The sequence below is a fragment of the Mustela putorius genome, unplaced genomic scaffold (genome assembly GCF_011764305.1).
Source record: "Mustela putorius furo isolate JIRA1106 unplaced genomic scaffold, ASM1176430v1.1 tig00004035_pilon_pilon_pilon, whole genome shotgun sequence".
Classification (NCBI taxonomy): domain Eukaryota; kingdom Metazoa; phylum Chordata; class Mammalia; order Carnivora; family Mustelidae; genus Mustela; species Mustela putorius.
Window position 1 is genome coordinate 2,230,346 of NW_025422171.1, and position 16,992 is coordinate 2,247,337.

Sequence of the window (16,992 nt, forward strand, 5' to 3'; positions counted from 1 at the left end):
ATTTTGAACCGTTGTGTTTTCATTATCATTTGTTTCCATGATTTTTTTCAATTCTTCTTTAATTTCCCGGTTGACCCATTCATTCTTTAGAAGGATACTGTTTAGTCTCCATGTATTTGGGTTCTTTCCAAACTTCCTTTTGTGGTTGAGTTCTAGCTTTAGAGCATTGTGGTCTGAAAATATGCAGGGAATGATCCCAATCTTTTGACACCGGTTGAGTCCTGATTTAGGACCGAGGATGTGATCTATTCTGGAGAATGTTCCATGTGCACTAGAGAAGAATGTGTATTCTGTTGCTTTGGGATGAAATATTCTGAATATATCTGTGATGTCCATCTGGTCCAGTGTGTCATTTAAGGCCTTTATTTCCTTGCTGATCTTTTGCTTGGATGACCTGTCCATTTCAGTGAGGGGAGTGTTAAAGTCCCCTACTATCATTGTATTATTGTTGATGTGTTTCTTTGATTTTGTTATTAATTGGTTTATATAGTTGGCTGCTCCCACATGAAATCTTGCCATTTGCAACAACATGGATGGAACTAGAGCGTATCATGCTTAGCGAAATAAGTCAAGCAGAGAAAGACAACTATCATATGATCTCCCTGATATGAGGAAGTGGTGATGCAACATGGAGGCTTAAGTGGGTAGAAGAAGAATAAATGAAACAAGATGGGATTGGGAGGGAGACAAACCATAAGTGACTCTTAATCTCACAAAACAAACTGAGGGTTGCCGGGGGGAGGGGGTTTGGGAGAAGGGGGTGGGATTATGGACATTGGGGAGGGTATGTGCTTTGGTGAGTGCTGTGAAGTGTGTAAACCTGGTGATTCACAGACCTGTACCCCTGGGGATAAAAATATATGTTTATAAAAAATAAAAAATTAAAAAAAAAAATGAGACTATACATATCAACCCAATTTTATTTAAAATACCATAAATAATTAGAAGTGACAATAAACCAAAGTTAATTTAGATAAGATTAGTGTACAAACTAAACAATTCAGCAACTTACTCCCTGCTTCGCAACAAATCTGGTGCTTAGCCTTAGATAGCACAAGCGACCCTTAGACATTATTTTGAAAAGTCAGAAGGAACTCACCAACAACATAAATATGCCAAAACAAAATAAAATAACTTTTTTTATGCTTTCCATTATAGGTGTGTTGAAGTTGTGAAAGCTTCTCAGTATGTAGAGTTAGCAAATGATCTGGAAATAAACAAAGCAATTACATACTTGAGACAAAAGGACTTTAATCAAGTAAGTTTTTAAAAGTTGTAGATGAAGTTTTATATGTTAACTGGTGAAAGCAATAATCTTGTGAAGCTGTTTCTAGATTATTGTTATCTGTGATTATTCCAAAGTTGAGTAATATTTTTATTTGTCTTAACATCATTTCCAAAAATATAATATCACTTTAATTTTGATGTGTTTGTCTTGTTTGTCCCCATGTAAATACTGTTCATGTAAAGCATAGGTCCTAAATTACTAAACCATATTCTAGTTCAGAGATCAACTTTCCCCTAGAGGTTTTCAAACTGTTTCCTAAAGCTTTAAGGTTTTTTAGAATCAGGGAATGCCAGGAGCCCAACTAGTAGCCTGATGCTTCCATTTGCTTTGCTCACCAGAGTAGCTTTCTTGTTACCTGTTTTGTATATTTGATTTACTTATTAACCTTGCATTGGGCATAAAAAGGTCCCATTGCTAAACACAGTTTCATAATGCTCCAGGAGCTCTTGCTGGTACCACTGCTACCTTGCTACCTTAGGTCAAGATGGAATGGGTACTCTACCTTCAGTGGTCTCTCTCAAATGAGACCTGGTTGTGACAAGGCCTAGAAGAGTAGACAGCTTTAAAAAGGAAGGATGGAGGTGACAATAACTGAAGAGAAGGAACAAAATGAAACCTGATATCCTGGTTCATAAAACCAATGATTAGTGTCAAATGTGTCTATAACTAGAAAACTCAGCTCCTCCCAAGTTTAGACCCAGAGAGGTAGGGCCAGAAGAAGCCACATTATCTTTACTGCATCCTGTCCCAAGCCTGTGTTTCAGTTTTTCTTCCTACGTAAGGTCTTCCTTTTGTCTAGGAGACAACAGAATGACTAACTTCTTTCTAGAGAAGTGGGGAGATAAACCCCAGGGCTCATGCAATCATTATATGATTAATATAATGCAGTCCCATAGACTGGTTCCATTGTATATATGCATTTAGTATACTTAACCTTTTTTTGGCATTTGTAAAGCACCAAAAAGACTTTCAAAGTACCTTTATGTCTCTTGTGTCATTCGATCATCACACTTGCAGTCATTACACTCGCGGTCATTAGAAATGCCAGTGATGATTGGGGTGCCTGGGTGCTTCAGTTGGTTAAGTGGCTACCTTCAGCTCAGGTCATGATCCCAGCGTCCTGGATCAAGCGCCACATCAGGCTCCCTGCTCAGCTGAGAGCCTGCTTCTCTCCCCCTCCCTCTGTCTGCCACTCTGCCTAGTTGTGCTCTCTCTCCGTCAAATAAATAAATTTTTAAAAAATGCAGCGATAACTCTCTATAACTGTTGTAACGCTTTTCCAGTAAAAGTGAAGTCACAAAAATTGGTCTTTATTATGTTGCCAATGTCATCTCTGCACCAAAAAAATAATTTTTTATGTGTGTGAAAAGTACTGTTACAGGTGACAAAGTAGAAAAAACCATATTTGCCAGTTTTCTCTTGATACTTTATTTTGTCTTTTTGAAAGATTTAAGTGTATCACTGTTGTTTTTAAATTGTCTAGTAAAGGAGAAACTCTAATTTCTTCATGTTAAATTTCATTTTAGAATTCACTTAACGCAAATCATATTGTTTGCCACTTACCTAGCTATTCTCCTTTGAAATACCTTATGCTCCATTTGCATTTTCAAGATTTTAATTTTACGTATGCTTTAAAAATGTAATCTCTGCTTTCTTTTCAACATTGCTGCTTTGACTTTGTGTTTCTTTTATTTGTATATTGTAAGTATGATGAGGTGGGTATGACACAACCTTAGTTGAAAGGAACCCTGTTAGATTAAAATGGATTGAGTTGACATAACTCATAATGATAATTTGATGAGGACTACTTTATTTACAATTCAAAATAAAAGAGAAAAATGTATGCCTTCTTATATGAGGTTATAATTATATAGTTAAGTAAAGATGCTGAAATCTCAGAGTATGGTTCTTTGTGATGATAGTGCTGTTTTGTACTCACCTTTGTAATAGAGAAGGAATCCACCAAAAAGCCGAAGGTAGATGAAATGAAGTAGTTTGTCATAAAGGCCAGTGATAATGTATGGACAGATGCAATGGAATACAGAAACCAGTAGGTAGATGGCATCATTCAGAAAAGAAACCCAAAATGGAGATATATCTATTTTCCTAACCATTTGGGGGGGGGGGAACATAATGCAAACTATCAATGTTTATTTTCATTATTTGTTTTGCTCTTCAGAACTAAATTTAATTTTACTAGGTGTACTTTTATCAGTTTCACTTGTAAATGAATTGATGTATAATATTTTCTTTTTAAAAACAGATATATTGGCTATGCCTTTATTGACATGTAAAGAACGGTTATGAAAACAACCCATTTCAAAGCTAGATATCCTGGGAATGTTCCCTTTATTAGAATAATTTTATAGCTTTTTTTTTTAGAGTGATTTAGAGTTTAGAAATTTAAAATACGAAATATCTTTTTATTCTCTCATATTTTTTAATGTTGTAAAGTGTGGGGCACTTGGGTGTCTCAGTCAGTTGAGTAGCCATTTGGTTTTGGCTTAGGTCATGATCTTGGTCTCAGCACTCAGCGTGGAGTCTGCTTGAGGATTTTTTTCTGTCTCCTCCCTCTGCCCCTCTCCCCACTCATACATTCATGTGCTTGTACTCTCTCTCTCTCTCTCTCTCACACACACAAATAAATAAATAAGTCTTTAAACAAATGTTGTAAAGTTCAAAATACTTATGTTATCTCTTTTAAATAGTGGTTTAAGATTATGTTGCTTTTTATATGTATTGTTTGAATTCATTAGTAACCTTTTGAGAGGAGAATAATTTGTTGTTATATGTAGTCTTAATGTCTTGTTACTAATGAGCCACAAGGTAACAAGATGAAAATTTAAAAATCTAAGACATTTTCTTGACTAATATGAATAGTTATTTCTAAAAGGAATGATGTAAACAACTATATAGCATACTGGGTTTTTTTTTAACTGTTGTTGGTTTGCTTTTGCTTTATGGATATCATAAATATCAGAAAACAGTTTTTTTCCTCTGCACTTTACTTCAGAGAACTTAATAGATGTGTGAGTTAAATCTGTTCATATGCCTTCTATTTTAAATCAACACATTATATTTATTTTGACACACTCTAAAGGTAAAGATTAAAACGTCTATTTTTATTCAAAGTGAAATACAGCTTATAAAACCTAGAGATTCAAAATAGCAGTAACTTCTACATTAATAGCCATGGAGGTTGTGTAAAGAGTCAATGAGATAACTTCTACAGGATGTACAGTGTAAACAGCAGTAATTTCTGAGGTGCATCTTAGGAACTTCTTGGCAATTCTGTCAAAGATCCTTCCAAGAAAGTAAGTGAGATTCTCAGAAGTGAGCTTATGGTGTTGGGGTCTTTTTTCTTCCAGGGTTTACTTTGAAGAATTGTAAACTACAAGTCTAGAAACTTTCAGTGGTTTTCCTTAAAATAATCAAAAAACCTTGAAAAGAATAATTACCTATATTATAACCAATATATGTAGAATCTAGTATTTTAAAATCTTTTATCCTTAACAAAATTGAGTCAGTACACTTAATGGTACTTCATATGAGCTCAAACACTTGCATGACACAGATTTGTCAGGTATTTTCAATATTAGGTGGCTCTTGACCATCATAAAAACTAAAGTAGGATTTTTGGTTGGACTCAACTCTCCCTAAGAGCAGAAGGTGCCAAGAAGCCAAGCATTTTCTATTCAGTAAATTTATTTTGAAGGAAGGAAGGAAAACTCATTGCCTTCCTCCACTTTTTTTCTCCTGTTATTTCTCAGGCATTTCTAGGTTGAGTATTCACTCACCTTTCATGCTAAGTGTTTGACCATTCCAAATATCCTGTTTGGTTAGGATTGTCTCAGACTGGCCAAATGGTTAAAAATGCACTTTCATTCTCATGGCTTGAGAATATAATTATATTTAGATCTACTTAAGATTATTTTTTGTAATACTTCCAGAATTAGTTTCTGTCATCAGTTTTGGAAAATTATCGACAAATAGTCTTTCTTCCCTTTTTGGAACTCCAGTTACATTGCTATTAGACCTTTTCACTGGGTTCCTATATGTCTTTTATGTTCTTTCCTGAGACCTTTTCTTAATGTCTGGTTTTGGTTTGCTTATTTATTCTGAACATTTTCTAGGATCTTGACATTCAGATTCTGGTATGAAATTCTCATCTTATAATCTGTTTTCTTAAACATATTAATCCACTCCCTTTGTGTCCTAACCTGGCCTTATACTCTAGATACATTGATCTTTACCCCAACCTTAAGACTAAATAGTGTCATATTACAATGGTAGTAACTTCCAGATATTTCATTTCTAGGCTGTAGAGACCTTAAAAATGTTTGAAAAAAAGGACAGTAGAGTGAAAAGTGCAGCTGCAACCAACCTCTCATTTCTTTATTACTTGGTAAGTTTTGTTTTTTTTATACTAAGAGTTGATAATGTGATATTTTTATGTTGCTGAATTTCTGCCTGAAGAGCATGCCTAGAGAGGCTCCAAAGAAGATTAGTGGAGAATGTTAGTAGGATTGGGTGTCTAGAGGGTCTGGTCATGACAAGTTCTGGGCCAGGGACCATGTCTATGGACATGAGCAAGAGGATCATCTCAGAAATAGAAGGGAGGGAGAAAAATTATGGTGCTAAGCATCACTCAGAGAAGTATAGAAAGTAGATCTGGGAGATGAACTAGAGTTTTGTTTTGTTTTGTTTTGTTTAGATAGAAAGGTAGGTGGGAGGGGCAGAGAGAGAAGGAGAGAGAGAATCTTGAGCAGGCTCCCCACCCAGTTTGAAATCCAACACAGGGACTGATGTCATGACACTGAAATCATGACCGAGCCAAAAATCAAGAGTCTGACACCTAACTGACTAAGCCACCCAGACACTCCCTATTTCAACACATGTTAATAGTAAAGAAAATGATGTTTCAGGTTAAATGATTTATGTAAGATGTAGTGTCACCATAAGAAGCGCACTTTGAGCATCTGCTGGATCCCAGTCTTGGGGAATACTAAAAGCCTAGAAGCTCACTAAAAGGGCACTTTCTTAATTTGGAACAAAGGAAGCATGCAGGGGGCGCCTGGGTGGCTCAGTGGGTTAAAGCCTCTGCCTTCAGCTCAGGTCATGATCTCAGGGTCCTGGGATGGAGCCCCACATCTGGCTCTGCTCAGCAGGGAGTCTGCTTCCCTCCCCCTCCCCCCACCGCCTGCCTCTCTGCCTACTTATAATCTCTGTCTGTCAAATAAACAAATGAAATCTTTAAAAAAAAAAAAAAAAAAGCATGCAGGTAGCCTAGGAGGAAAGAGGGAAGTTTGGTTGAAAGTAGAGAATAATTGGGGCACCTGGGTGGCTCAGTGAGTTAAGCCTCTGCCTTCGGCTCAGGTCATGATCCCAGGGGCCTGGGATCGAGTCCCGCATTGGGCTCTCTGCTCAGCAGGGAGCCTGCTTCTCCTCATCTCTCTCTCTGTCTGTCTCTCTGCCTATTTGTGATCTCTCTCTCTGTCAAATAAATAAATAAAATCTTTAAAAAAAAAAAAGAAAGTAGAGAATAATTAATTAATATAGGTGATGAGTGCTTCAGAAATTCAGTGGAGAGAGACTTGGGTGGCTCAGTTGGTTGAGCATCTGCATTCAGCTCAGGTCATGACCCCAGGGTCCTGGGATTAAGCCATGCATCCAGCTCCTTGCTCAGCGGGGAGCCTGCTCCTCCCTCCGCCTGCCACTCCCCCAGCTCGTGCTTGCTCTCTCTTGCTCTCTGTCACATAAGTAAAATCTTTAAAAAAAAAAAAAGAAAGAAAGAAAGAAATTCTGTGGAGGCAAATAACATTTTGGGAGACAAAAGGAATGAACAAAATCACAGAGGCAGAAAAGCTGGGAGGGAATGTATGCATAAGGATCACTGTATTTAGTTAAACTACATTTCTAGTCCCTCTTGGAACTTCTGATCTTTGCCCCACTGACAGTTACTGCTGTGTTGAACTACTGTTACAGTGGAAAGATGTTATTTCTTTCATGTGTTGTGATGCAAAGGAGCTCAGAACCACTGGTGAACAATGCTTCCAGTATCTTAAGTCTGGCAGGAGAGTGGTGCCAGGTGCAGGAGTAGAGGAGGCTGCAGATTAGGGGGAGAGGTGTTGAGCTTGTTTTTAAATATATTTTTTAAAATGTTTGTATCAGTGGTGATATATTTAAATAGAAATGTCCAGGAACACATGGAACTAATCTCAGATGGGAAGTTAGGGTTATATAAAATTTGATGATCATCTCTGATGAGGTTAAAGCTTTGATAATAGATGCTATGGGCTGATTGTGTCCCCTCCCCCAACCAAATTTCTATATTTCTATATTGAAGCCCAGGACTTTGAGAGATAATTAGGGTTGGATGAACTCAGGAGACGGATGAAGTTGTGAGAGTCCCCTGATGGGATTAGGACCATTACTAGAAAAGGAGGAACCAGAGCACACTCTCTACTATGTGAGGACACAGCAGGGAAGCCATCTGCAAACCAGGATATGGTTTTGACCAAACCCACATTTGCTGGCACCTTGATCTTGGATCTCTCAGCCTCCAGAACTATGAGAAATAAATGTTGCTCTTTAAGCCAGTCTGTAATTTTTGCTATAGCAGCCTAAACTAAGACAATAGAAAGTATTTCCAGGTGTGAGAGTGTAGTGCAGAACTGAGAACTAACTTTGGGATTCACATACGTTAAAGACACAAAAATAAGACTCAGATCAAGAAGAACAGAAAAGAACTACAGTATGATGTCTGAAGTAAAGGAAGGCACCAAGAGGAAGTATATAATATTGAAATCAGAGAGGTAGCACACAAGAATGAAGGGTCAGAAAAGGCCACTTTTGCTGGTGAGATAGCAAACTCATGAGTTGGGTATGAGCTTTCATAAAGTTTACTGGGCAGATCTCTTTGGATCCGCACCTCAGAGAGAAGGATTGGAAGCAGCAGTGAGGGGAGAAGGAAGTTGGGCTGTGACATAGTCACCACAGGCCTTAGCCAACCCTGCTGGACCCTCTGAATTGGGATGGCTAGGGGTGGGCCTTTGTACCTGTGCATCAACCAGTCATTGGATACAGCCTGCTCACCAGGAAGGGGTTGTGACTTTGGGCAAGGTGCCTCTTTCTCTTTGGGCTAGAGTGATTCACAGAGAGGGCTGACAGCTGAGGCTGATGGCCAGCAACATTCCCAGCACTTCTGAAGAACAAGTATGGGGGTCTGAAACACAGTCTCCATTACAGCCATTACATTTGAATTTAGAAAATCACTTGTAATTTTTGTAAAAATGGCTAAATTAGTGACCAAATGGACATTATTATCATATAGTGACAGAGTGGTTAAATAAGTGATCAAAGTTTGATGAATGTTTGGGTGGAGACTAAGAAGATTTTTTTAAAAAGAAGAAAAATGGTTAGATTTAGTTAACCAAGGAGAGTCATCACAGTATCTGATCAATAATTTGTTGCGTATCATTCTGAGGAAAATAGTTGTTTTGAGGCAAAATTGTGAGTCTGGTACATAGTCATATACATGATACATAATTGGATATGTATTGTTGATATCCAGCATGTAGTTGTATCAGTTTCTATTGTTCTGAAATAAGCTGCCCCAAAACATAGTGGTTAAAAATAACCGTGTATTAGCTCATATTCTACTGAAAATGCTGGGTTCACTTGGATGGTCCTTCTGCTGGTCTGGCCTGGGGTCACTCATCCTGCTGCCATATTCTGAGGCTTGACTGAGGCTGCATGGTACCAGTGCCTCCCTCACGTCAACAGCTGAGCTGCTGACCAGCAACTCATTCCTCCTCCTCCTTCTCTGGCAGGGGAGCCCAGACTTCTTACATGGGATAGAGTCCATAGGAGGAAACCCCAGGGCACTCGGGTACTTATCAGGCTCCTATGTGCACTGAATTTGTTGTTATTCTTTTTGGGCAAAGCAAACATGGAAGAGAACCATATAAGGGCCTGAATACTGGGAGGTGTGACTCTTTTGGGACCTTTATTTTAAAAGTCTGTCACTGCCTGCATTCAGTGCATCCTTTCCATATGCAAGTGATTACCCCTCCAAGGACACTCATAGTCTCAACACTCACAGCATCAGGTCTAAATAGAGATGGGGCTTTCTCAGACACAGGGCCTCTTGATCCAAAGGTCTGGGAACAGAAAAACATGCCATCTCCTCCATAGACTTAACATCCTGTGGTGTGAAAAGAACAGGGTAACTGTAATAGATACTCTTGTTCAAAAGGGGTAAGATGGAGGTACCTAGCAGACACTGGTTCTGAATGGGTCAGAAATCTAACTAAGTACATGGGGCCAGTGCCCCCTAAAGTAGGAAAAGGGAATATTCTTCAGGACCCAGCTTTGATCCTTGGGAGTGGTACGCCCAATCCTTTGGGCTCTGTTGCTTTTGGCTCTGCTTTCAGAGGGCACCTTCCTTTTACAAAAATAAATAACCAATACTTGTAGCTGATTAACTTTCTTAGCTTGCTTTGTTCCCAGAAAAATTGGGGACCCACAGGTCTTCTTTCATTTTGGACTGTGTCCCTTTAATCCAAGCTGGCAACACTTAAGCTGGTACAGTTCCCTTAAAAACTTGGCAGGTTTTCTATCTTATTGGGGGTGCCCCAAAAGCCACATCCACAGTTCTTTTCAAGGCAGACCCCTTTCCACTTAGGTGTACAAGGCTTTTGTGGAATAGAGCCCCAAAGATACTTGGAAGCTTTTTTCTACCTGAGAGAGAAGGTCGGCTTTGCTACTCACTACCTTAAATCCTTCTGAGAGGGTTCCAAAGGGTATTACAGCCACACCCTTGATGTGATCTCTACCCTGCAACCAGTTCTTACTCTGAGACTCTTGCTGCTAAGAGAAACTAGAGATATGAAATAATTTTATTGTCCAGTCCAAACTAGAGATATGAAATAATTTTATTGTCCAGCCTATATTTCTTCTAAATTCAAGTTGGAAAATCTGAAGTTCTCTCTTAAGCTTCTTTCTCTTTGTGTACTTTATCATGCCCAGTTAAAGTAAGTTAATTGGCACTTTAAACCTCCTGCCTGGAGACCTCCTTGGCCACATGCACACATTTACTAAGTACACTTTCTAACTTCCAAGTCAATGTAGATGCCAGTTTTCCCAGTTGTTCCATGACTGTAAAATGCTGTCTACTCAACCTCTGATAGCAATTCCTTACTGCCTCTCCAGCCTCCAATAATGTGGTTCTAATGCTTCTCTAAATTTTGCCTATTGCCTAGTCCAAAAGATAAGGTTATATGTTTTAGTTTTTATGACAACAGCACCCCACTTTTAGGTATCATTTTTTATATCAAATACATGAATGTTCATAACAGCATTATTCATAGCAAACAAAAGTGGGTGGGCACAACCCAAGGTGTCCATCAACAATGAATGCATAGACAAAATGCGGCCTATCCATACAATGAGATTTATTGAGCTGTATACAGGGATGAAGCATTGATGCATAATACAACATGGATGAACCTTGAAAACATTATGCTAAGTGAAGGAAGCCAGACATAAAAAGCCACCTATTATATGATTATATTTATTATGAAATGTCCAGAATAGGCAAATCCATGGAGATGGAAAGTAGGTAATTGGCTGCCAGGGACCAGCGTGGGAAGGGGAATGGGGAATGATTGCTAATGGGTACAGGATATCTTGGGGGGGGAGTGTGAAAATATTCTGAAAATATTGGTGATAGTGGTGTAACTTTTTGCGAATGTATTAAAAACCACAGAAGTGTACATTTTTAGAAATGTGAATTGTATCTCAGTTTTTTAAAAGCTCACTAAGGGAAGCAGTCACTGTGGGTGTTTAGGGAGAAGGGATCTGGGAACCAGAAATTGCACAATAATGGAGGAGCTATGGAGGTGAAGGTGCAGAAGGAGAGTCAGAGGATCTGAACAGGGATCACCAATCAGTGAGTTAGTGGCCAAGCATGTCCAGCAGCCACCCAAAGGGGGCCTTCATGGAAAGCCCTATGGAAAGCAATTGCCTCTGCACTATTGCCTCCTCTTTGGGTCCAGAGCCAAGCCCCGTCAGGTATCTGGGTCACTGTGGTCAGCTGGAACAGCTCAGTTGGGAAGAAGAGCCGGATGTGGAGTCAAATGAGGAATGAGGACAGGCTGGAACCCATAGGCATTTCTGCAACAATCCTGCCACTGATGACCGGAAAAAGACCTTCAGAGAATAAAAGCTGCTGCTTCATGGCTGCATTCCATGTGTCCTATGTGTTTCTTAAAGCCAACTCTAGAAAAGAACCATGGGGGAAGGGGATACTAGGATTCTAGGAAGTCTGGTTCCTACCATAAGCAAGCAGACACAGCACAAATGCTGTACTATTAAGAATTGAAAGGTCCATGCAGCTTAAGTGAATGAAGGCAAGGTCCTGATGGAACACTTGGCAGAGGAGGTGGAGAGAAGACAATTTATTGCTAGAAATGCAAATCCTAGTAGGTGACGCAATCAATTTGAGGTGCAGAAAGGAGAATGATGACTTTTTACCTATTTCAGTGGTGTAGGTTTGGGAAACATAGTATTGCAGTTGCGATTTGAAATTTAGGCATTCAGACTGGAGCCACTGGAGCCACTCACATGTAATTAGTGTTGTTATTCAAACCACGAGTGTCTGAAGAATTCAGTCCTAAGAAACTTGGGTAGTTGAAGGAGCTTACTGATTAAAAATCTTTTGTAGAATAAGCCTATCAAGACCAAGATATGTAAAATATTTATCATATTTATAATCTCAGAAAATCTGTTTATCGTGTCTGTAATCCAGAACAGAGAGAAAATATATTTGATAAACTCCAAATATTTTGCGTATGTTTTGTACTTTATTTAGGAAAATGAATTTTCACAAGCCAGCAGCTATGCAGATTTAGCTGTGAACTCTGATAGATATAATCCCTCAGCTCTCACTAATAAAGGGAATACAGTTTTTGCAAATGGTGATTATGAGAAGGCAGCTGAATTCTATAAAGAGGCTCTAAGAAATGATTCTTCTTGTACTGAAGCACTTTACAATATTGGTAAGTTAAACAAGCAAAATTTCTTTCTTTGGTTTTCTCCTTTATAATTTTTTTTCTCTCTTTTCTTTTCTTTTTTTTTTTTCTCTCTCTTTTTTTGGCTTAAAGAACTCCAGTTCATTAGAGGGAAAATTTGACTTCCTTGTAACAAAAAATTGAAAAGGATATTCTTGGATTGTAGATTATTTTTAATGAAACTAATAATTCCAAAAATTATGCACATGTAAAATTTGGATAGACATTGTCTCTTATCCTCTAAAAAGACTTTTCCAATTTATGTACCACCATAGTGTATGAGACTGATTTTCCACATTCATGTTAATACTGGATATTTAACTTTTGCCAAACTGATAGGTGGGAAAAAACCATTTTCTCCCTTTCAGTTATGATCAGTTTCAAACATAAAGAAATTTTACAGAAAAATAAATACTCATGTCCCTACCACTATAATTAATGCATTTTAACATTTTGTCATATTCATATCACGTATTGTTTTTAAACAAAATATTATAAGACCTAGAGGCATACCATCATCTTATTCCCTTCCCTGCTTGTCCCTTCCCATGTTACCTGACATGGGTATCATTTCTTTCTGTTCATGAGTTTGTAGTGGGACAAACACAATGATGCAATACTGTGTCTTATCTCTTGGGATATTAATGAAGTTTCTTTTGAAGTGTTCTTCTCCCTGCATAGGTATGTTTTTGCTTTTTTTGGTTTGCTTGTTTGTTTTATCCACTATATTTCATGTCACGAACTCTCCTCAGCTGTCTGATGATCTTGGCCGGTCTTCTTGCATTTAGGAGTTTGCAGCTAAAGCTGAGTGGGATCTCTGAGGCCACAAGCGAAATTGATGTACTGGCACCCTGCCACAGGGCCATCTGTCTGATCTGTGTAGTTGGGGAGCTGCCTGTTGGCCAATTGGATTCTTCCTCCCCCAGAAGAGTCTTTAATCTCCTGCCAGAGGGAACAAGAAGACCTGGCTGGGTTGGAGAGGAGGCAGGGAGGAACTGGCCATTTTAGACAGAGTCAAGGAGAGTTTAAAGTCATATTATTAAGGAAGGGAGGGTGTGACGTGGGTAAGTGGGAAAAGAGCATTACTGGCCAAGGAAAGTGAATAGTAAAAGCCTTAATGCAGGAGATTTCTTGCCTAGGTATATATTATTCTCTTTATAAGTTTTTCCTTCACTTTTTAACTTTGTAATTTCTTTTGTCAAACAATTTTTCTAGTCAAATTTTGCTTTTTGAAAATGTGTGGCTTCATTTGTTTGTTGCTCTTCCCCAAGATGATAAAATCATTTTCCTGTATTTTCTTTTCATATTTCTACATCCTTGTTTTTCTGTTTAGTTTTAAAATAAGTTTTGAATGTGTTCAAAATAGGAACCTACATTTTTTTGTTTCATGTGTAGTCAGTTGTCCTGGTACCTTTTGTTACTAGTCCCTTAGTTCCCACAGATTTTAAATTCTGTAACTGAGTCAGTTTCTAAATTCTGTATTCTGCTGATGTCTCTCTCTATTCCTGGTCCCCCTTAAACACTTTATAATCATTAAAGCATTATAGTGTGTTTTGGTTTCTGACAAATGTTAGTGGAACTCTCCTTCCCCACCTTGTTCGTTTTTAAGAAAAATCTATTCATCTTTATTTTCTCTTCTGGATGAATATTACATATATATGGATTTATTTTGTGACTTTGAGAAAATGTCTACCAATAATGCTTATAGCTTTTTTCTCTCTTCTTTCTAAGGCCTTACCTATAAGAAGCTAAATCGGCTTGATGAGGCTTTGGATTGTTTCCTGAAACTTCACGCAATCCTGAGAAACAGTGCCCAAGTTCTTTACCAGATAGCAAATGTGTATCTTATATGAAAAACTTAAGAACAGTTGTTAATTCATTTGGGGACTGAGTACCAATAATTAAATAACCTTATCCAATTAAATAATTGATGAGGATAATATTTTAAAACCTATCAGATTAATATGTGATAAAAATATTTGAGTGGTCTTGTTTTGTTTTCTTTTTTTTTTTAATTTCCAATTAGTTAACACTAGTGTTAATAACACAAGTGTTAAATTAGTTCCAGGTATGGCTTAGTGAGTTAATGATTCTGTACATTACTCAGTGCTCATGATGAGAAGTGCCCTCTTTAATTTCCATCACCTATTTCATCCACTCCCCCTACCCACCTGCCCTCTGGTAGCCATCTGTTTGTTTTCTATAATTATGAGTCTGTTTTTTGGGTGATCCTATTTTAAAAGATCACTTGCTATAAAAGGAATTACTTACAGGTTAAAACTACTATTTCTTAATTTTTGGAAATAATAATTGAAATCATTGAGTATAACATGTTTAATACATATAAACTATTCATTGGCTGTAGATGAGATACTTTAGAATGCATTAACTCTGAGTCTTATAGGGTATTTTTGAAGAAGGAACATACTATTTAAAAGGAAAATATTGTTAGTTACTTATTAGTACTATTGATTGAATTTCGATTGAATTTGGTTATCTTAATTATTTTAGCTGATGTATACATTTAATGACTATAACTCTTCAAAGGCTTTTACCCTACAAAATTAGCCAGTAGTTTATTTGAATTCAGTCATTCATTCCCTTCATTCAATAGCCACTTATTGACTGTGTGCTGTATGTGCCAGTATTATGTTTAGAACTCTGGGGAATGTAAAGAGAAAACATTCCTCCCATATCAATTTCTCCTACAACTCCTGGCCTTCTTTAGTTTGGGGTTTTTTTTCCCCCTTGCCTTTGGTTGAAAAAGCAGAAATTTGTTAATATTTTTAGTGCTTTCGACAGTACTTGAAAAACATTTTAATTTCTCTATTTTAAAAATAATAAGCCTTCACAACAATATTTGGAAAGGGTAAAATATTTTTTTTAAGATTTTATTTATTTGAGAGAGAGAGTACATACATGAATGGGGGGAAGAGCATAGGGAGAGGGAGTGAGAAACTCAAGCAGACTCCATGCTCAGCACAGAATGCATCATAAGAGTCAGTGTCCCCACCCAGAGATCATGACCTGAGCCGAAACCAAGAGTTGATTACTTAATTGACCATGCAATCTGGGTGTTCCAGGAAAGGTTAAAATCTCTCTTTTTAAAAAAAAGATTCTATTTATTTATCTTCAGAGAGGGGTTTGGGCAGAGGGAGAGAGAGAGAAGCATACTCCCTGTTGAGTGAGAAGCTCGACATGGGGCTTGATCCTGCGACCCTAAGATCATGACCTGAGCCAAAATCAAGAGGTAGTTGCCTGACTGAGCTACCCAGGTACCCCAAGTTTAAAATCTTAAATAGGTGTTTAAGATAGTATTATCTTGATATAAATTTTATGGAAATATATTAGAAAAAGGAAAAAGTATGTTATAAGGTATACCATTAATAATTTTTAATACTATCTGCTCTACTTTTGTTAAAGTACATAAAACATTTTTTAATGAAAAAATTATTTTTAGAGCAGTTGGTTTCATGTTTATTCCTTTTAGCTTTTTTGTTTTGTCCATATGATCTCTCTGAAACTGCCACTATCATGATCTTTTACTGCCCAGTTAAGGATCAGTTTGGATTCAGTTAAGCAATTGATATGTGTAAGGCTGTTTGAATACATTTTCTTGGTTTTATGTTTCTCTTATGATACCACATTTGTTATCATTAAAAACAAGGTATTTGGGGCACCTGGGTAGCTGAGTTGGTTAAGCGTCTACCTTTGGCTTATGTCATGATCTCAGGGTCCTGGGATTGAGCACCATGTTAGGTTCCCAGCTCAATGGGAAGTCTGCTTCTTCCTCTCCCTCTGCCTCTTCCCCTGCTCGTTCTCTCTCTCTGTCTCTCTTTCCCTCTCAAATAAATAAAATCTTAAAAAAAAAAAAAAAGAAGATTCTTCTTTTTAAGTAAAATTTTGGGTTGGAACATTTTCATTTCACTAAAACAGTTAATATAAAAATAGTCAATAAGTATTGGTGGGAATAAATTATTTCAGTGTATGCAGAGGATTTACTAGGCACAAAAACTCAAAAAAAAGAAATTCCTATTTGGGGTTTATAATATAATTAGGGAAAACTCACAGGGAAACTCTTCCCTTGATAGATGCAGACATACTAAGAGAGGTAGAATAATTTGAACACAACTTGCAGGCATTTTTATTAAGGACAAATTTTGGATAGTGCTTTGGATAAAAGAGTAAACTGTTAATTCTGCTAGAGATTTGGGAGTTGATTTTAGTCGATAGTAATGAAGCAAAAGGAAAAACAAAAAGGTATATATGAACATGAGTGTACAGTGCTCCATTTTTCATCCCCATCCTTAAAGGAATTCAGAGTTACCAGTATGAAATAGCACATTACTATAGGCTAAGAAATATGTTTATTGTAATGTTGTTTTTAGGTTTCCTTATTGATCAATGAATTTAGAAAAATTGTATTATCCTTAACTAAAATTTTCCAAGATATGAATTAATGGAAGATCCCAATCAAGCTATTGAATGGTTAATGCAGCTCATCAGTGTTGTTCCAACCGACTCTAGAGCTTTGTCTAAACTAGGAGAATTATATGATAGTGAAGGGGATAAATCCCAAGCATTTCAATATTACTATGAGGTGGGTATAATCTTACTTTCCTTCTACTTCTT

The 16,992-nt window shown here is 37.4% G+C and overlaps 1 protein-coding gene across 4 annotated transcripts in view; it reads left to right on the top strand.

The window, feature by feature from the left end:
• Positions 1 to 16,992, top strand: part of IFT88 (intraflagellar transport 88) — a 164,039-nt gene that overhangs the window by 85,662 nt on the left and 61,385 nt on the right. For all 4 annotated transcript variants that reach the window (XM_045072388.1, XM_045072390.1, XM_045072391.1 and 1 more), the window contains 5 exons: positions 1,159 to 1,258; positions 5,607 to 5,693; positions 12,162 to 12,348; positions 14,092 to 14,200; positions 16,810 to 16,960. In XM_045072388.1, coding sequence (XP_044928323.1) covers positions 1,159 to 1,258; positions 5,607 to 5,693; positions 12,162 to 12,348; positions 14,092 to 14,200; positions 16,810 to 16,960 — 634 coding nt within the window. The remainder of the gene's footprint in view (positions 1 to 1,158; positions 1,259 to 5,606; positions 5,694 to 12,161; positions 12,349 to 14,091; positions 14,201 to 16,809; positions 16,961 to 16,992) is intronic.